This window comes from Brassica napus, chromosome C5 (assembly GCF_020379485.1).
Source record: "Brassica napus cultivar Da-Ae chromosome C5, Da-Ae, whole genome shotgun sequence".
In the NCBI taxonomy this organism is placed as follows: Eukaryota; Viridiplantae; Streptophyta; class Magnoliopsida; order Brassicales; family Brassicaceae; genus Brassica; species Brassica napus.
Window position 1 is genome coordinate 46,848,544 of NC_063448.1, and position 21,363 is coordinate 46,869,906.

The 21,363-nt window shown below is 34.0% G+C and overlaps 2 protein-coding genes across 4 annotated transcripts; one reads left to right on the forward strand and one right to left on the reverse strand.

The window, feature by feature from the left end:
- The first annotated feature begins 3,583 nt into the window (after window positions 1-3,583).
- Window positions 3,584-5,402, forward strand: LOC106356747 (E3 ubiquitin-protein ligase XBAT32). 3 transcript variants are annotated; one of them, XM_022712882.2, is made up of 5 exons: window positions 3,584-3,898; window positions 3,990-4,291; window positions 4,367-4,463; window positions 4,537-4,724; window positions 5,147-5,402. In XM_022712882.2, exons 2-5 carry the CDS (start codon window positions 4,139-4,141, stop codon window positions 5,330-5,332), a joined length of 624 nt encoding a protein of 207 aa, XP_022568603.1. In that variant the 5' UTR covers window positions 3,584-3,898; window positions 3,990-4,138; the 3' UTR covers window positions 5,333-5,402. The 3 variants fall into 3 exon arrangements, with proteins under 3 accessions (XP_022568603.1, XP_013651923.1, XP_013651924.1); XM_013796469.3 differs by having other exon boundaries at window positions 5,077-5,315; XM_013796470.3 differs by having other exon boundaries at window positions 3,592-3,898; window positions 5,104-5,315.
- Window positions 5,403-8,627: 3,225 nt separating this feature from the next.
- On the reverse strand, window positions 8,628-15,742 carry LOC106352932 (E3 ubiquitin-protein ligase UPL6). The gene is made up of 26 exons (XM_013792587.3): window positions 15,349-15,742; window positions 14,872-14,969; window positions 14,626-14,753; window positions 14,158-14,269; window positions 13,825-14,005; window positions 13,518-13,700; window positions 13,155-13,337; window positions 12,983-13,064; window positions 12,755-12,870; window positions 12,354-12,649; window positions 12,125-12,221; window positions 11,687-11,827; window positions 11,509-11,592; window positions 11,318-11,404; window positions 11,041-11,187; window positions 10,774-10,899; window positions 10,583-10,681; window positions 10,406-10,473; window positions 10,235-10,301; window positions 9,944-10,114; window positions 9,767-9,856; window positions 9,591-9,671; window positions 9,428-9,501; window positions 9,260-9,331; window positions 9,084-9,173; window positions 8,628-8,936 (listed from the first exon to the last, which is right to left on the reverse strand). The coding sequence occupies exons 1-26, from the start codon at window positions 15,505-15,507 to the stop codon at window positions 8,870-8,872; spliced, it is 3,099 nt and encodes a 1,032-aa protein (XP_013648041.2). The 5' UTR covers window positions 15,508-15,742; the 3' UTR covers window positions 8,628-8,869.
- Between the last annotated feature and the right edge of the window lie 5,621 nt (window positions 15,743-21,363).

The following is a 21,363-nucleotide window of genomic DNA, read 5'->3' on the forward strand; positions in this document are numbered from 1 at the left end:
GGCGTACATGAGTCTCGTTGGAAGAGCCTAAGCTTGATGGTCCAAGTTCGCCAGAAAATAAATTGGAAGCTCAGGTCTCGAACCTTGATTTGGTTGGTCAGATTGTTGTTCTTAAAGAAGTCGACGAGAGTTACTGGAGAGTTACAGGTCGGGATCGACATCTGAGTCAAATCTAGAAAGGAGAGCTTTGATCGATTAAGGAGGTACGAGTGAGATTCGCGAATCTCTCTCAAGCTGACTCAACCGAATATGGATGTGCTTACCACGGAGATAAAATCGTCGGAGGAATACAAAAATTAGCGACGGGAGACGCATTGGGATTGACTGGATTTTTGACCATCCGGTAAGTCGGGCCTCTATAGACATGACAACAATGGAGTCGCTGATATTGTCATCGCAACAAAATCAGATAAGGAATAAGAAGCTTAGCTTAATTCAATCTCAGATGGAGACTAAAGATTGTTGGAGATGATTAGATTTGGAGTTCTATTGAGACAAAACAGTGGCAACGGATTTGGTGCTAGGATGAGCTTGGAGGTTAACGAAGATGAGGAAAAGATTAGGTATGAAGAATAGAGGAAGACGATTGCTCAAAAAAAAAAGAATAGAGGAAGACAAAGGAGATTTTGTTTGATTCTTGGTGTCGAAAGAGAAAAAAAATTAGGTTAGAATTGGTCAGGTGACTGTTAGTGGGCCTCGGCTCTAGCTTTATTACAGCAGCCCACTCGAAAGCCCACTTCTAGATACCTGCACAAAGACGAGTTTGTTAATTTTGTACGTGAAAATAGAAAAATAGGATGCAAGTCATACGAGTTTACGAACTTTAAAACATATATGTTTCTCTTTAAAAGATATATAAAACATACAGGTCCTACTTTCATAAAGCACATAAAGCACATATATGTTTCTCTTTAAAAGATATTTAAAACAAGTTCTCATTTCATCAAATCAAAGTCTACGGAAATTAAATAAGTGAATATGCCAGTTTTCTTTTAAATCATTAAAACCAAACCAACAAAATATTAAGAAAAACCACAACAGATAATTGGAAAACATATAAACCAGATATAACAAAAAAAACATAAGAACAAAAAAAAAGAAAAAAGTTTGTATTAATATAAACAAAAAGATTTATTCAAATAAATGTGTTAAAAAAACTCATGAATTCCAAAACAAAATTAACCATAGATTCTATACTGATATAATCATAACTTTTTTATATATTTGCATGGCCAGAAGAATAGATGTAATACAAAAAAATGACAAAATAAATAAAAGTATAAATAAATTAAGATAACCTAAAACAAAACTAATCAATAGATATATATGCAACACCAAAATAAGTTTAATTATAAAATTTAGTTAATAGCAACAAGATTGGATTGAGTTCCTGACATTAAACAATTTTAACACATAAAATAAAAAATATAACAACAATTATAAAAACAAAAATAATAAGAAAATTATTCCCGCGCGTAGCTCCATTAACAATATATATTTGAAATTTTGAAATTGCTTTTGGAGATGTTCTTAACACGAAACAATTGGTTTTGATTCGTACTCCATTATATGTTCATCTTTTAAATAATAATAACATAACTATTATATATAACTTTTATATAAACATAAACAAATCATCTTTTAAAAAATGTACTCATCTTTCATATCTTTTTTCAATTTCAATATTTTGATGTTTTCATTGAATTACAGATAAAGATAATATACTATCATCAAATTCAACACACATTATATATCACATAATTTAATAAAGTACGTAAAATTTAACTAATATATAGTATCATAAAGTTTTTTTTTTTTTGAACAACATAATCAACTATTATAACATAAGAAAAATATATATTATCACATATAATCTCTCCTCACCTAAAACTTTATAAAAGACAAAACTCATTATCATATACATCTCTTGAAAATGAAAACTTAAAGCATAAAACACAAAATCATACAAAATAATAACCTAGATCACAATTAAAGTATATCCCGCCCTACGGGCGGGCCGATCCTAGTTTACAATAAGTTTATTTATTTACAACTTTTGAATATTGTCACAATCAATATTCCCAATAATATATTTACTATAATCACACAATATCTAATAAATAATGCCTAATTAAGCGTGAATCACCAAAAAAAAAATCTAACTTTCATAATTAGAGTACCTTTTTCTATGATAATCGATCGAATTAATAAAATTATATATTCTAAATTGAATCAGCCTACAATCAAGCAATATGCAATCGATTAATTTTAAATTAAACTAAATATAAGTTTGACCCGGCACACACTATATTTATACAAATATCCAATAGTGTTTTAATGTAATCACAACTGATCAAACACACCCATGAAACTATGATCCAAATACTGCAATATATAGTCAGTATCGTAATATACTGTTGTATTCCTAAATATCTATATACTAGACTAAGATCCGCGCCATGCGCAGGACAACATTATATATATTATATGTTCTTTTACGTATTTATAAAATAATAAATATATATTGAATAATTAAAAGTCAGAAACTATTACATATATAATTAAATGGGTGTCAACACATAAATAAACTTCATTAATCCAAACAATCATTTTTATATTTTATATGATATATAATTAAATTTAAATGACATTAGTGTATTTTTAATATTAATATATTAAATAATATTTTCTACTCATATAGTTTTTGATCATTTATATATTTTTATAACAAAAACTTTAAATCACTGATAACAAAATTTTCACTGTGGGATTAATATTTTTTGTGATTTATTTATTTTTTAAAATATTCAAGGCAAAGTTAAAAATGTAAATATTATGTTGTGAGTATATGTTCAAAGATTTTATCAAAAAAAATTGTTCAAATCAAATTTCAAAAATTAAAATATTTATGTATTTTATATGGTACATAGTTTAATTTAAAATATATATATATCTTTTACAGTTAATTTTATTAAATGAGACTTCTCACTTATATTATTTTGTAATCATTTGTATCTTATCATAACAAAAAAATTTAAACCATGGATCACAAAAATTTGAATGTGAGACTTTTAATAATTTTAGTAATTTATAGTCGTTCAAAAAAAATATAACAGATGTAGAAAAATCTAAAATTTTAATATATTTTTATGTAGCTATTTAATTTATTTTATTAATTTAAAATTAAAAAAAAATATAATAGATGATACACTAATTTTTACCAAATATTTATTATTCAAAATCATTAATTTTCATATATAATTTAGTTACATTAGTCAATTCCGTAATTTTTATTTAAGGAAAGAATTAAAAACATAAATGATGAATTTATGGTTAGTTTAATAGAAAGTTTATTATATATTTAGATGGACCAATCTATTTTCTTAAGAATTCTAAGATTCATTGTGGTGATGACACATGGTTACCTCAGATGTCGTAATGATTTTCTTTTAATATATAGGGGATATATATATATATATATATATATCTAAGCGTGTCGACGTCGGATTGAAAATTCCACCAAACATATTTAGCCACGTCATTTGTTTTGACAGACAAGCTAAGCCAAAAAAAATCTCTACACCCTAATTGGCTATGTTTTTTCTTTTTCGTTTCTCTTGCTTTCATGAGAAACTAAGCGTCGGGCATCACTCACCTTCCTCCATTATTGCCATCTTGCTCTTCAACTTCTCCTCTCTCTCCAACTTAACTTTATAAACGGATGGCGAGATTGATTTAATTTTAAGTTGTTTGCCTAAGCTACTTTGATCGAGAAATTGGCTTGGATCATAATTGGTGAAGAGCGAGAAGGAAGTTAGATCAACGTAATGCCGTCGAGGATGAAGATCGAGTCAATCAATATCAATTCACATGTACACAACCGGCTGCGCCATGCTGAGTAAGTTTAGATCAGTCTCATCCCGATAACATTTCTGAAATGTGTTGTTTAAAACTCGGATATCAATTCATTTGACATTTGTTTTTATCAGCTTTTGACCGGCAAAGGTGCCTCTTTGACTGCCGAAAGCTCTATCGAGTTAGATCTTCTCTCTATTTCTCTGCCTGAAAAACTCAATCAGAGAGAGTTTGGTTCAGTACCGTAGTTTCTTTGTTCGTTTAGTTTATTGGTTTTATATGGATGTCATTTATGGTTTCTCCCTCATGGCACACGAACTGGCTCGAGGAAATATCAAATATAGAACTCAACCACAGATCAGCTACAAAGCCATCTACCAAAAGTCCCTTCTCCTTACATCTGTCTTCCTCTAATAAGCATTGCCAAGATCTCTCAGTAAGTAAACCTTTTACCTAATATGATCAGGCAACTTTGAGATCTGATATTTTGGTTTGTTTGCGGATTTCAAAGAATGCGGCTGGCGGGGAAATGATTTCTAACTCCATGGGACCATGTAGTGACTCTTGCTCCGTTTGTTTGGAAACAAAATGGAACCTAGCTGCTGATGGTAATGTATCGATTCTTCTCTACTGACCTTAATTAGAACACTGAATTGATTGTTTGTCTGTGTGACATAACAGGATGTGGTCATGAGTTCTGCACAAAATGTGCGTTATACCTAAGCACCACAAATATACCACAAGTTGTTCCTAAAAATAACTCGAATAAACAGTCAATGGAAACTCCTTCAGAAGCTTTTGTGGCTTCTACTCTATACGAAGTTGAAGAGGATAGAGTTGGTGTACCTCTTTTGAGTGGGCTCTATGAGGTACCATCGTTCTTTCCAGTGTTTTAAAAATTTCATGTAAATGTTAACATTTTGAACCTTTAGAGTCCTTATATCCAATCTATATTTCTGTTCTGACCAAGGAACCAGAATGCTATTCGTGAACTTGGTGAGGAGATATTGTTTCCAATGTTCTGAAATGGATATAAACTACAAAAAAAACCTAAAATTTTTGGCTGTTGCGTATTACCGTTTTAAGTTTTACGTTTTAAGATCCGTAAAGAGTCTAAGTTATGTTTGTTTTTATGTTATGTGCTCTATGTCGCTCTCTCTCTCTCTCTCTCTCTTGTGTTGCGGAGAATTCATGTACTGATGTTGATACCATATAGACCAGTTTCGTTTGGATTTTTTTTCCACCCAGGTTATACGCGGAAGAAAGTTTCAACCCTCTAGGCTTCTTGCAGGTTCTTGGGAAGCTTGGCTTAAGGTTGATCCCTCTCTGCTCCCCACTCCTACGACTTTTACAATGTTTGATTATTGTTGCAAGCAAAAACAATGTATATGCTTATTATATATATGTTCTCGAAATTGTTACTCCTAATGCTAAAATAGTAAAATCAAATATTTATATGATTATGGTCGCAAGATGACAGCTGTTTATCACCTTTTCTGAGTTAAGAAAATACAAAAGATTGATTATTAATAATTTGGTATCCGAAATTTTTTATTGCCTTTTAGTTTCTCAGAAAATAATAAATTAAATACACAGCCATTAGAAAAATATAGATATTTACACTGATATATGAAAATAAAGCATAAAAATTTATCTAACAGAAAATATTTTAAATAAAATCAAGATTTATATAATTATGATAGCAAGATGACATTTGTTCTTCACTTTTTTAGTTGACAAAAAACAAAGGATTGATTGTTGATTTGGTACACCAAAAGTTTTGATGCTCTTCAATTTTCTAGAAAATAGTTATTAACTACGCAGCTAAAAAAATAATGTTTGGAAATTAAATACTCCATCCGTTTTATAAAGATGGATTTTTTATTATTTTCACACATTAAAAAAACACATTAAACTACTATAATAAATGTATCGTTTTCTGTAATTTTCAATTTTCAATAATTTTTAACCAATAGTAATTCAATAAAGTCAATTAATTTTCTCGAAATTTACAATTTTTTCATAGAAAACACAAAAATACATCTTTGTGAAACAAACTTTTTTCTAAAAAATCAATCTTAATAGAACAGAGGGTAGGCCTGGGCGTTCGGTGGTCCGTTCGGTTTCGGTCCGGGTGATTCGAATTTTCGGATTTTCGGTGTTATGCTCATAAGTACCATTCGGTTTTTACTAATTATCGGATCGGGTTCAGTTCGGTTCCTTCCGGGTTCGGTTCGGATCGGATTTAACCAATGTTTAAAATCGTACAAAAATATATTTTTAAAAACCTCAAAAATTGACCAAAAAAATTTCAAAATATATAAATTATTTACAAATCTAATTAAAAATTAGTTAAACTATCTAAATTAACTAAAAAGTATTCAAAATAACAAATAAAACAAACTACAAAAATATTTTGAATACTCTAAAATATCTAAATCACCTTAATATATATAAAAACATTAACATATTTAACTAATTTCGGATATCTTCGGATCTTAATTCGGATTTTGGTTCGGTTCGGGTTATAACCAAAGTCCAAAGTAGTAAGCTCATAAGTCCCATTCGGATATTTTTGTAAAACAGTTCGGATTCGGTTTCAGTTTTTCCGGTTCGGGTTAAGGTCGGTACTTTGGGTTGAGTTAAAAACGCTCAGGCCTAACAGAGGGAGTATAAAACTATCAAAATAAAAACTCTTAAATTGCAAGTCTCAAAATATATATGTCACAATAGTTAGTTCTGTATTAAATCACTAGCAAAAATTATCCAGAAGAAATTAATTTGATATCTAAGTTACTTCATTTAAAATATATACATATAAATAAATAAAACTGAAAATATATATTACGTCTTTAAAAATAAAACTCACATATAAATAAAACTGAAGTGTACTTTTTTGTAAATTATGTATATATATTACCTAACAAAAATAGATGTCCTGTAAATAAAATATCAATATAAACTTACTAAAATCAATATAAAAATATGTAGAAAGAGATGAATATTTTTGGAAAAAAATCTTTTAAAAATTACATATAACGAAAGATTACCAAGTTATAAAACTAAAGGGCTGAACTGGAAACAACAATAACTAACATCAAGTATATAAGTAAACATATTAGTAAAGACTAGAGAAATACATAAGTATACAAAAATGAAGATAACTTAAACTAAAAAACTCTTTAGGGATGTCAAAAAAACAAAACTTAAACTAAAAAATTAAATATAATTGGTAAATGGTAAAATATAAATCAGATAAGAAATAAACTTTCGAACTCGAGAGATAAAAGTGAAGGTGGACGCAAACTTATACATAAATTACAATAGGCAAATAAATTTATACCTAAGTAGATATACAATAGGAAAATATACAATAAAAGTGAAATTCAATAAATAAATTTTATCGTAGGTCTACATTTGTAAGAATAAATATGTAGGATCAAAACGATACTTTCATAAATGTCCAACATTAAAAAGTGGAAAGAAAAATCATGTTGGTAATGAACATAAATCTTAAAATATACTCACTCTATTTCAAAATGTTACTTATTTTAGATCTTTCACACATTTTAATAAAACACATTAAATTTGCATAATTTTTTTGTGATTATATTTTCCCATAATTTTAAGCCAATAAAATTTAATAAGTGCAATTAAGGTTTTTAAAATTTGCAATTAGTTAATAAAACATGCATTGAAAATGTTAAAAATAGATCTTTTGAAACAATTTTTTTCTAAAATATGTAACTTTATGAAACAGAGGGAGTATAAAGATTGAGAAATCACATTAATTAATCATATTCAGTATAATTTAAAATTAATTAAAAATACATAAAACTCCATAAACAAAAAAATATATACAAAAGAATATAAATCACACAAGGTTAACGGACAGAGATGAAGAAAACAAACATCAAATAAATTTTCAACCTTTAGTGTGGTAGTCATGCTATTCATTTTTCAGTTTCATGAATTGTAAACATATTTTATTATATCAAAATACACATTCAATAGAGTAAAATAATTAACAGCTCATACTATAACTTTATTAAAATATAAAGTAAAAATAATAAAATGATTTAACAAATAAAGACTTACATAAATAGAAATTCAAGAACAAATAATGCAAATAATAGTAAATAATAAATTTGCTATATTTAAAATATATAAACCGCGCGTAGCGCGGTTAAAATCTCTAGTATATTGTAAAACAAACACCAAATCTAGTCGTAAATGTTAAGAAGTAAGTTTCATTGATCACGAATCAACCATGACATTTATATGGAGGACTATATCAAGTTAGATAAAGAGATTTGAGAAAATGACTAGGATAGCACTAAAAAAAGTTTTTGTCATAAATATAGTTTCTAAGAATAAAAATGATCAAAATAGCACTTAATGTTTTATCAAAAGAGATAAATATACACTTATACCCCAATGGTAACTTAATTTAGACATTAGGGTTTAGAGTTAAGATTTAGGATTTAGGATTTAGAGTTTATAGTTTAGAGTTTAGAGTTTAGAGTTTAGGTTTTAGGGTTTAGAGTTGGGGAGTGGGGTTTTGGGTTTGGGGTTCAGGTTTAGGGTTTAGAGTTTAAGGTTTAAAGTGGGGATGAGATTTTGGGATAAAATGATATTTTGGTCATTTTAGTTTTTTAGAACTATTTTTGTGATATAAACTTAAAAATGTGCTATTTTGGAGATTTGTCAAAAATACTTTGATTGTATGATTTTGTCTAGTTGCGTGGATTTGGTGTTGCTTGCAAATCTGATGACATGGTTCAATTATTCTCCAAACCAAAATGTTACGTTTACATTCCTATGTATTATTATGCACTCAAAAGATATTTACCATCATCCTTGAATATATATTACAAAAGAAAAAAAAAAGTTTCTGTTTCTTTTTTTCCATATCCAAGAAACATGCTTTTGATTCTTCCTCATCTCTGTCTTCTATCAAGCACCCCCTTTGTCTTTCATCTGTTTCTCCGTGCGACAAAGTCGCAAAAGATACTCAGCTCAGGTCAAAACCTGCTTCTGCGCTTATGGCGTACATCAATTTGGTCTCAAGTTGCTCTTTGCTGCATCATTGACGAAAGAGATGTTAAGTTTGCTTTCTCCAGTTATATAGGATCGAGTGGAAGACAAGTTATTCGAGAGAAATGATGAAGTTTTCTCGTAATGAGTAAAAACCAACACTGATGATGTATATTATGGGAAGGACAAACCTTTGATAGGGAGGAAGCTTGAGAAGGTTCATACAAGTGGCTGATGTAGGTAGTCTATCAACTGCTTCATTACTCGCGCTACCCGCAGCCCTGAAACACAGTCCCAAAACGATGATGATGTTTAATGATTTGTGTAACTTCAAACGAAAATGATTATGAATCCTGTGTAAGGTCACCTCTGTATACAGAATGCAGGTTCCAAGTATTTGAAACCAAGCAGTGGTCCTCTCGAACAGCCTGTCACAAATCTGTAAATAAAGACGATAGATGTGTTGGTTCCTTCTCAGTTCCGTTGAAGAAACACACAAAAGACTCATGTGATAACTTGGGTGAAATTGACTTACTTTAAGAACTTCTTCTGGTTTTCGGTTGAGAAGCTTTTCAGAACTTCCCAGAACATATCAATCACATAATGTCCCTGTCAAGAAACACAGGCGATGTGTTCATATAACAATGTTTCAATTACTTAATGAATGGCATTTCTGCTGACAGCAAAGAAGAACTCACAGCGTTGTAGCCTCCTGTATAGTTAGTGTTCTGACGCAAGTCGTCAATATCCAAATAATCAGCTGAACCAGATATAAGAACCTACAACCAAACCCCACAAAAGGTAGGTAAACAACTAGCAAAGCAGTAATAGACACAAAATTTTAACCATCCAGAGCATGTTTATCCATTGGCACCTGAAGCTCATGTTCATTGAACATGTCGATACATTCTTTTGGAATGAGTTGCTGAAACCCTCTCAAGAAATGAGAACTCTGTTGGCGTATCTGCAACACAAAAAAATGGGATGATATCTTAAGTTATGAGTGACCTCAAGCATATGCTAAAATAAAGGAGAGAGAAAGTGCCGGCACCTGAAAATTCAACCGATGATTTGAAACCAGATGAATGAAAGTTATAACATTCTCATTTGTAACCCGCATGTCTTTACCCCCTTGAAGTAACTCTTCCTCTGTCCTCTCTCCATATTCGTTGTTGAGAATAACAAAGTAAAGCTCCAACTCTGCGATATTACCCTTATAACGCTGCAAGTAGTGGATAGAGAAAAAGCCAATAAGAACATCCAAAAACCATCCCAGGAACACAAACAGATATTTCTCGGTTCTCCACATAATAAGAGGAAAACAGATGTTGCCAATACTAACCTTCAGAAATATAAGATGCTTATACAACTCAGGATCCAGAGAAGGCAAATCGTTCAAATAGTTGTACCTAGCCAACGATAAATATAAATTTTACGACGTCTACACAAGGTCTATGCGGGATTAACAAATGAATTGACAGGAAGTTGAAGGTAGAAATCAAATTAACAGTACTTGTGTTTCAATTTGCTGAGGAAAAAAGTTGCAAATGGTATATCAACTAGAATCCCTTCAAACATAGCCTGAAACAACAAAACGGGGAAAACATTTCATGAGTCGATTCTTTAAAGATGGAAAATCAACTTCAATAAAGAAAAAGGCCAAGTTAATAAAATTTATATGGAAACATACTTTTGCGAGAAGAGTGCCGAGAAAATGAAAGAACTGGAGATGCTGGTCATGTACCATTCCTGATCCAGGATTAGGATAAAGCATGTGATCAACGGTCTCCTGAAAGAAAGCATGTACAAGATTTAAAAACGGTAGGCTACATGGTAAATTATGAAACCCACAAAACATGAGTAAAAACTAGACATGCGGACCTTAAACAACCCATATTGCACATCAAAGGCTGCTCGGGTAATTTTCTCCATGAAGTCTTTAAAAATGCCACCACCATCAATACCAGCTTCCTCAACTCCAAGTTCATTGACAAATGTCACGCGAATCTACATCCAGAAGTTATTTGCATTATAAAATATTACAAAAGAAAACAATATTCAGAAACACAGGAAAGAATAAACGCATCTGTTGCAACTGCGAACAAACAACTGCTAGACGACAAATACCAGGCAAGAGATAAAACATACCGATCCCCGGAGATCATCTTCTGACAATGCACTCATTTGATTGTAAGCATCTTCCAAGATGTGATCTCTTCGTATTCTGAACCGATTTCGAGCAAAAATGGCTTGAGATCCATGACCATGACTCTCCCTCGCCGTTGCTAATTGTGTCTACAAATATGTCCAGGAAATAAATACGGCCGCAGCAAAGTGATCAGTGAATAAGTACATACAATCTTTTCTCCCATTTACCCAGATTAGTCATGCAAGTATATGTATACACATCCTAACAACCACTCACTGTGAAAATCTTGACTCTGCTTGTAAACGGAATCAGGAAAGGAGCGTGCATCAGTATGTAGTTGGCTCTTGTACCTTCCGCTATTGCCTGGAGAAAGGAAAACAATATCAGCAAAGGTAGGAGAGAAATTAATCGAGTCATTCAAAATGATATAGAAACAAGCACTAAACGAAACTGAAGTGTTGAGTCACCTGAGAGATAAAATATTCGTTGACTGTATCAGCTTGGAAATCGCTCGAGGAAGTGAATTGTTGCCGGTTGTTCCAATCTTGTAACTGCGGAAAAATTATAACAAAACGAAAAATGAACAAAGACCTTTGCCAAGTTATACTGACTCGCAGTCAACATAGCCATAAAATGAACAATGACCTGTGAAAGTAATTCAGCAACTACAACCCCAACCCTGTTCTGAATCAAGCCAACAGGGTTCTTCTTTGAGAGGTTGTTGGAGACAGATTTCCCCGTGCTAGGCTGCGTAAGTGGATTCACCCATAGTAACTGCCATAAAGCCTGGAATAAAAGAGCCATCATACACAAGAACAATTAGAAAATTAAAAGCATGGCACATTAGATGCTATTCTGGTGAAGAAATTTAACAACCACTACCAACGCAGCCATATGATTACAAAAAGCCAATCTAGATTACAGACTTTTGTGTTACAGATAGACATCTTAGGCCTTAGCTAATCACGTCTTTATATTTTGTGTAGCGTGTTTGAACTTAATGCACGTGTCTTCAATCATACCTCCTAAAACTCATCACATCGAAGTTACAAGACTACTTTATAGATCCCTCATAACACTTACTTGCTTGAGAATGATGATAAGCAACCTGATATCTTGTAGCGACAGTGGCTTCTCCCGTTCGTAAAACTCCTCATTGTCGACTATCATAAGCATATGCCTGATCAGACAACAATGTTAAATCAGATTTAAGTATTAAATCACCCTCACAACGCCAACTTACTTATAGTCATACGACAGAAGCATCAAGTAATTCTACAGAAAATTTGGTATTAAATAAAGCAAACCTTACTTATAAACAGGACAAAAAACAACCAGAGGTAATAGCCAACCCGGAGCATCTCCTGGAAGGTAAGCTAGGAGATTAGGCATGGATGACCACTTCTGGTTCTCATGGCATCGTTTCATATAATTCCACAGCACAACTACAAGCTCCGTTCTATAAGCCAAAACTGTCATGATTCTCTCAAGAGGGAGAGTGTTGAATGCTGCATACAGAAAAGAACTGGCTGTGCCAATAGCTTGTGCTTCTTTATCTTCATCATATGGCTGTGTACCAAGCGAAACTTGATGGAACAAAACATTTGTCTGCATAGTTGACAATAAAATAACTTAGATTAAAATTAATAAATCACTTGACCGAGTAGGAATAGCACTGAATCTGGTTTCATATGACAGGGAATGGGTACATACTAACTGCAGAAGAAAACGTGAGTCTATAGCATTGGAGGTTATCTGCTGCTCCAGAGTCTTATTCAGGACTAATTCTGGTATATCGTCAATCAACATATCATCCTCCTCAGAAGAGCCTGAACCACGATAAAAGTGCATGACTATTTCAGAATACGATCAAATTAATGAAGAACTCCGCGAGCAGAATGGACAGTTAAGTTTAATAATGAAACAAAACAAATGTCATACTCTGTTTGCTTTCTCTTTCTGATGACTTCACAGGAGGAAGTTTCTCTAACAAGAAAGTTGCAACTGATGCAATGTCAACTGCCTGGTCAAAATAAAGACAAGGAAACCTTAGATTCAAAGAGAACGGGGAGGACAATGTTTTGTGATTGAAATAATCTCATCAAGAACCCACCATATCCAATGAACAGTCAGGCTGTGACAACACCACATTTGCAGTTTCCAACGTATTACCAAGAAGACAAGCATAACCAGGGAACTCTGTGCTTGTATCTATTGGGAGAACATGGGTATCCTTTTGAATACAGAAAGCCATCTGGTGAATGTAATGTTGACTTAGATTTGGGTTGGCAAAGACCTGGACCATGAAACTATGAGTTTACCAAAGTTTAAATGGATGCTGACAATTAAAACAATATGTAGTTCAGGGTTAAACATAAACTTGAAAACAAAAAAACTATCATATTACATAGATGATACTGCATATATTGTGCTTAGCGTCTATCCGTGACTAAAAGACATGAGTTGAGGAACCAACCACTTTCAGGTTTGGGAAGAGCTGCCATATCAAGGGCAATGTAAGGATCATAGATGAGAAACTCCAACGTGGATCATCAACAGGGCAGCAACATGGCTCACGGCCAACATGAGATACTACCAGGATCAATACTCTTTCAAGTGAAAGAATGTTGCCGGTCTTAGTCTGACCTCTAGGGTTTTCCTGCATCACAATACATATGCTTCAAAAGGAGAGGTTGCCAAGTATGGAACATCAATTTAAAAATGTGCAGTAAATAAAAGAAATGGATGGTTGGGGATAATATTGGGAAACTACTGGAGAATACCTTAGCTGTAATGACGATTTCTCTGACCAGTTTGAATATGTGTCTTTTCTGTAGATAACTCACAGTTTTGCAAACCCAAGGCAGCTTAGGATCTAGCACCAATGACATCGCCTCCATCAATATAGCTGTTGAGGTGCTGGCTTCTTCAGTGGTAACTAACAGCTGATCCCTTAAACGGTCCCTGCTGATTCAAATCAGGAGGAGGCAAAACTGAACAGATTAATAATAGAACTGAAATAAAGCCAATATAATGACAGTTGATCACAGTTTGATACAAAAAGGCTATAGCCTTTAAATGAGAGATGACAACAAAAAAAAGGTAATAATAATAACCTATTCTGATGTATAGCCTCAATGCAGGTAAAAGCAAGTTCCTTTACTCTAAAATCCACCAAATTATGCTCAGCGGAATAGTCCGAGCCAGAGAAAAGGCTGAGAATGTCACCTGTCATATGATGAAAGTTCAAGTAGCATTAAGCAAGATCCCAGTCATTATTGGGAAGAAACTAGAAAAAGATTGTTCTTGAAGCAAAAAAAAAAACAATAATAATACAGTGTATAAGTACGAGGATGGGAGAATTTAATTCGTGGTGAAGGAGACATTTCTCACACAAGGCTCTAGTTATATTGCTCAGAAGATACACAAATAAAACAAGAGTATAAATCAATAACTGATTAAGCAAAATGAAGACTCAGAACATGCGTCCCCATACATAAGAGTTACCTAGAAAGTTAAACCACACTAATCAAACCCATGGATGAACTGACCAAAAGTATCAACAAAAGGAATACTGGAAATACCATTGCTGTGAGCAAACATTTTCAGTAGGCGACACGTCTCCACAAGTATCAGAAAATCCCCCGAGTTTTTTGCCTTGAAGAAAAACAGAAACTGACGGAGGAAGCTTGAACCTGGCTCAAAGCAATGCCTGAATGCAGAAAAATTATTAAAAGGGTGACAAGACAAATAAGTTACCAAAGAAAAATCTTAAGACCAGAAGAAAGGGAAAAAATGTAACAATACTATTTAGACAAAAAGAAAAATACCTATCGACATTCTGGCAATTATCCCCATAGGTTTCACAGAACTCACGCCTCACCTTGGAGCGCTCAGTGGCCACTGATCTTCTACCTCTAAAGAATTTCTGTAGCCAAAAATGTGTCAGCAGTCAGCAATTTGCCCATCAAGAGGATCATAAACGCTTCAAAAGTATTTTATCTTGAGCCAAACAAATGCCTTTATAATAAAGTGTTGCATCTGCAGCTCGTCCAGCTACCATTTTGTAATAGTAATATTTAAATCCTAAACCCCACTACCCAAACGAGACCTACAGGAACATTACCGCATGAACACGAAAAGGATCAAATGCTCAAGAACAATGTGTTCCATAAGCCAAATCAGTTGAGGAAAGACTGAGATTTTGGAAAGGAGACATATTTTAGCTCAACATTCCATCAAAGGCTACATTGCTAAGAAAACAGAGCCCCGAAAATAAATAAAAATATCATCTTTAAGTCGATTACCTGAATTTTGAGGGCAGCGGCATTCTGCTGCTTCTGAAGCAGACGGCGATTACGCTCCATCCTGGTCTGCTCCAGAAGCTTCCGAGCATCTCTCTCCTTAGTGCTCCGGCCACCTAAATCAACTCGCTTCCGAGTCGACGGATCGCCGGAGAAAAACATGCTTTTTTTTTAAGCTAACCCTAGAAATGAAACACACAAGATTCACCCTCCAAGGACCTAAAATCTCAGCTACTCTTTCGTATCCGCTTCGATTGAAACCGAAGAATCGATTTTAACCTAGGGCTTGGAGTTTAACAGAGACGGATTGTTATTCCACATGGATCACGAAAATGGATGATTGCGTGGAAGGAGAAATTTTCGGAAGCCGAGTAAAATAAACTCGAGACGAAGAAGGAAGACGAGAAACTTCGTGGCTTATACGACGACGTTTCGGATCCTTTTTTTGGTAGGTAGAAAATTTGGGTTGGGTCTTGTCGTGTTTCACGGGGTGAGCAATAAATATACAAAAAGTTTATACGAAACAAACCGGGCCTAGTAACATTTGGGCCGTTGAGACTTTCGATGAAACGGGCCGGGGCGGGGCGAGAGGGATGTGTACAAACAAAAATGTCCCAGAATGATATTCAGTTTATATATTTTTTTGGTGGTGGTTGAATAGAGTGAGTTTGGGTTAAAAAAAAAAAAAAGAATTGAGTGAGTAGGTTTAATTCATGGATGCATAGACATAAGAAGATGAGAGAACATATTTTAAAGTAGATGTAACCGTTGATAATTTATTATGATTATAAAAATGTTAAAAGCATCACAATCAGGTTAGTATTACATCTTTATAATCAAATATTACAAACAAAGTGCGAAAATCACCTCAAAAGAGTTGGAAAAAGAAAACAAGAAAGCCAAAAAAAATGGGGAAAAGGAAAAATAATAAGGAGAAGAAAAAAAAGAATTCATGAGTGACGCAGCAATGAAAAAAAAGAATTCATGAATGTTACGGTAGTTAACATTAACAAAAATCTTTACTTTACACCAAAAAAAAAATATATATTTACATATATCATATATCTATATATTTTTATAACCGTTAAAACTGCACTGTAGTTATACCGCTTATCCTGCACCGCTCAATCTGTTGTTACCATTTAAAGCATTAGACCATGTATGATGAGAGTGTTAAAACCTTTTTTCAACTGTTTAACCTCATACAATGATGGTGTTGTAAACATGTGTATAATGACGTGGTATCAGCAAGCGTTGTATAGTTTCAATATCTGAAAGAAAAAAATTTGTGGGCTGCCGTGCCACGCGTCGCGCTGTGGTTGGCCATGAACATTTAGTGAGTGTGTGCACGCGCACGGCTGATCACAAATTTTTTTAAAAACAAATTGGATAATATTTAAATACTGCATTCTTATTGGCTGGACAGATTGCTTTTGTTTTTTATCCCCACCCAATAATTCGAACACATTTATTATATAATAATTTTTTTTAAAAAAATATGAAAATTATATCAAAATTCAAGATTTTTTTATCTATAAATAGAGACTACTTTCATTTCGTTTAGATACAGAAAAAACGTCATTTTTACTATAAACAACTATTTAAGTGTTTTAAACCTTTCTTTTTTATTAAATGGATCCTAATAATGTGTACAGAAAAAAAAACATCATTTGTAGTAATTAAGTTATGTATTTTTAATTTGGGTGCGTTATATCGTGTGTGTTTAATTTTTTTTAATAATGTGTGTTTGTATCATGTATATTTAAAGTTTTTTAATTTTAGTTGTTTTAATAATGTTAACTTTTCGTATTTTTAAAAATAAAATTAGGTAAAAATCTAACTTAAAATGAATATATTCTTAATTTTAATTGTTTTATCAATATTTATTTTTGTATAATTTAAAAAGTAAGGTAAGTATAATAATTGAAAATAAATATTATTAAAAGTTATGTTATTTTAGTTTTTACGTTAATTATTAATATGTAATTATTATATTGTAAGAAAAACAAATAATATGAATTAAAAGTTGTGGGGTATGGTGTTGAATTTTTTAAAACAAACTATTGTAGAGGTTTAGAATGAGGTAGGTGTTGAATAAATAAGGTGGAAGAAAAAAGAAAATGGCGTGGAATGTTAAAAAGAGAAAATAAAGCTGCTGAAAACGGAAAAGGTGTTGAAACCAAAGTTTGAACATCTTGTCTCATCCTTCTTTTTCATTTCTTTTCCATTTATATCCAACATTTAATGTATGTACATCAATCTTGGTGGTACAGTAATCATCATGATTCATAAGAACAACTGATTTTAAACCAAAAATGAAACCGTATGTATAGAATATAAACTCGATTCATAATCGATTTTTCTGCTGAAGATAATCTTTCTTTTTTTCTGCCAAATATGATCTTTCTATGAAATTCTTTTCTAAGAAAAAATCTACACAAGCTTAAAAGACTCACCCATATCACACTAATAGCCAAAAACCTACCAAATCCACACAAAACCACAACAAAACAATGAAATAAGAAAACAATGTACTACATGTGTAAATTTCCGAACCTAGAAAATGCAGCTGATCAATGAAAAGAAGAAACAGGTCTTGTGACCAAAGTAGACATCAAAGATGGAATAAATCCCAAAACCACAAGGTAACCAAAAGTTGACAAAATGGCTATGTGAAAACATAACACAAGAATAGACGCCAATAAAACTTGATCTATTGATCACAATTATTCTCACTTAATCTAATCGCAATATCTCATGTTAATGGTTCTACCTCGTATGATTAATGATTTTTCTTGTAGAAGATTCGTTTGAACTCTGCTTGTTTTTAACTCGATCTCGTCGTCTCTCTAACTCTCTCTAGCGTTCTTATCTCGCAGGTTCACTCTCGAATGACCAGATCGCGACTCCTATCACTCGTGTGTTTGCGAAAGCTCAGGAGAAAGAAAGAATGAAAGCGTAAGACAAAAGCAAGTTTTAGAGTTCCATGTCAATAGACTAGGTACATCTCCTTCAGGATCAGGACCTGGTAATCTACTATCTCTCAGTGTTTATTGGGTTTACTGAAGATCAACTCTCTCTCCGCTAACAATGGAGATGATTCTTGTTGCAGAGAAGATCGTCTCGAAGAAGAAGAAGAAAGTTGTTACAAAACAACCTTATCCGTTAGCTTATATCTCGAGTAAGCCTTCTCCTTCTGGGCCACACTTAATATCACCGAGGCCCATCTGTTGATCGCTTCTGTTTCTATATGTTAGGTCGCAGTTGGGCCTAAGCCCATTCAGTGTTGTCGAGCTGGATCACACACCACTTTCTCACAATCTCCACCTTGGTGAGTGACTCCACCGACGATTGCAGACCTAATTTCTTCGAAAGAGATCAGCTCTGTCTTCAATCACCGACAAGCTGCTTCAATGTCTTTCAATCTTCCCGATCCTGGTACTAGATTCGTTTTGTCCTCACTCCGCGTTAGACTTCTTTCCTCTGACTCTCCAGATTTCCACTGTTTTGTCTCGCTGACTTTCGAGACTAATCCCGCCCTCCTCCGTCGTCTTCTCAGTTCCAAAAATGACCGCCGACTTCCCTCTTATCAAGCTTCCAATACCTTCAGACGAGTGAGACACCCGCTGAACTTCTCTACTGGTAAGGTTTTAGTCAACATATCTGCTGGATTGATTGACGTATGAATCTTTAGGACCTTTGCTACTCCATCTGCTATTATCTCACGTATGAAGTTGTACTTTACCGCCATGTGCTTAGACCTCTCTCTTTAGATAAAATTCTTTGATAGATAGATCGCACTCTGAGAGTCACAGTGTACTTCAATCACTCCCGCACTAAGTTTTAATTCTTCACAAATGCCCTTTAACCAAATCCCTTCCCTGATTGCTTCAGATAAGGACCTGTACTCAGCTTCCGTAGTCTACAACGCAATGATCTTGAGCAATGAAGATCTCCAGCCCACTGTGTTTCCTCCTACAGTGAAGACGTAGCCTGCAATTGACCTTCTCTTGTCCAAGTCTGCAGCATAATCAGAGTCGCAATATCCTCTGACTTCAAACTTCTCCTCATTTGTGAAACTTAAGTTCAAGTTTAACGCTCCCTTTATATAATGCATTATCCACTTGACTGCTAACCAGTGATCCTTTCCAGGTTTGCTCATAAACCGGCACACCATTCCGACTGTGTAAGCGAGGTCTGGCCTAGAACCAACCATCGCGTACATGAGGCTTCCTACTGCGCAGGTGTAAGGTATATCCTCAATCCCTCTAGTTTGCTCTGCTTCGTTGTCTCTAGTTAAGGATTTTAGCTTAAATTGTGACCCGAGCGGTGTACTCACCGCTCTACACTCTTCCATTTCAAAGTTCTTCAAGACCTTCTTTAAGTAGTCTTTCTGTGATAGAACTAGGGATGAACTTTTTCTGTCTTGTAGAATGTCCATTCCTAGAATTTTCCTCGCGTGCCCTAGATCCTTCATCTCAAATCTCAGTTGATCTTTTAGCTTCTGAATCCTGCTCATCTGCTTAGATGCTATCAACATGTCGTCAACGTAGATCCCTTCAAGTACACACATGGATCATATTCGCTCCTTCTGTAGTTTTGTTTCATCATGAAATCATCGAATCTATGATTCCATTCTCTCGGTGATTGCTTAAGTCTGTAGAGAGACTTCTTAAGCAAACACACGAAATCTTCCCTTCCCTTTAGAATATAACCCTCGGGCTGCTCCATGTAGATCCTCTCCTTATGTACTCCGTGTAGGAAAGCCGTCTTTACATCAAGCTGTTCTAGCTCTAGGTCATAGTTCACCACTGCTGAAAGGAGTATACGAATAGATATGTGTTTCACCACTGGTGCTAACACATCATTCTAATATATTCCCTCTATTTGAGCATATCCTTTAGCCACCAGTCTCCCTTTGTATCTCGGTGGTTCAAGCCCTGGAATCTCAGGTTTCAGCTTATAAATCCACTTACATCCAATGACCTTCTGATCCTTAGGTCTCTCCACATATTCCCATGTTTCATTCTTCTCGAGAGATGTCATTTCTTCATCTGAAGCTCCTATCCAGAGTCTCCAATAATTGCTCTGTCTTGTTTCTGCATAGCTTCTCGGCTCCTTTAGCTCCAAGTCTTCGGCACTAGATAACGCATATGCTAGATAATCTGCATCTTCGAATTTTGAGGGGGGCTTTATAGTTCTCCTCTCTCTATCTCTTGCCAATAAGTAGTAGTCCAACTCATGCGTTTGAGGTTCTTCTGTTTCAGAGTCAGCTTCTGATCTCATCTCTTCTTCAGTAGTCTCCTGAGTCTGTGATGATTGAGTCTCAACAGCTCCACCTGAATTTGAGCTCTCTCCTTCAAATTCCTCTAGGTTGATGCTGAACGTGACTTTCTTCTTCGTTATCTTTGTTTCTACTTCCTTCTGTAACGCTTCTTGATCTTCCTCCTTCTTAAGATCTTTGAAGAATCTCTCCTCGTTGAACACTACATCTTTAGAAATGACAACTTTCTCTTCCTCTAAAAGCCATACTCGATAACCCTTTGTTCCTTGTGCATACCCCAAGAAGATCCCTCTCGTAGCTCTGGGGTTTATCTTTTCTTTCACTTGATGCACATATGCAATGCAGCCAAAGCTTCTCAAGTGTCCATACTCCAGATCACTCCCCATCCATCTTGCCTCTAGAACTTCGAACTTGATGGATGCATTTGGTGATCTGTTGATTATATATACTGCCGTCAATGCCGCTTCTGCCCAGTAACTTTCATCTAAACCTGTCTCGCTCAGCATAGCTCTCACTTTATCCATGATTGTACGATTCATTCTTTCTGACACAATGTTATGTTGTGGGGTATATGGGCACGTCTTGTGGCGTTTGATGCCAGACTCCTTGCACAATGAATCCATTCTTTGGTTACAGAACTCCAACCCGTTGTCTGTTCTTATACATTCTATTCTCTTTCTCGTCTTGTTCTCCACTAGCAATTTCCATTCTGCAAAACAATTAAACACTTCATC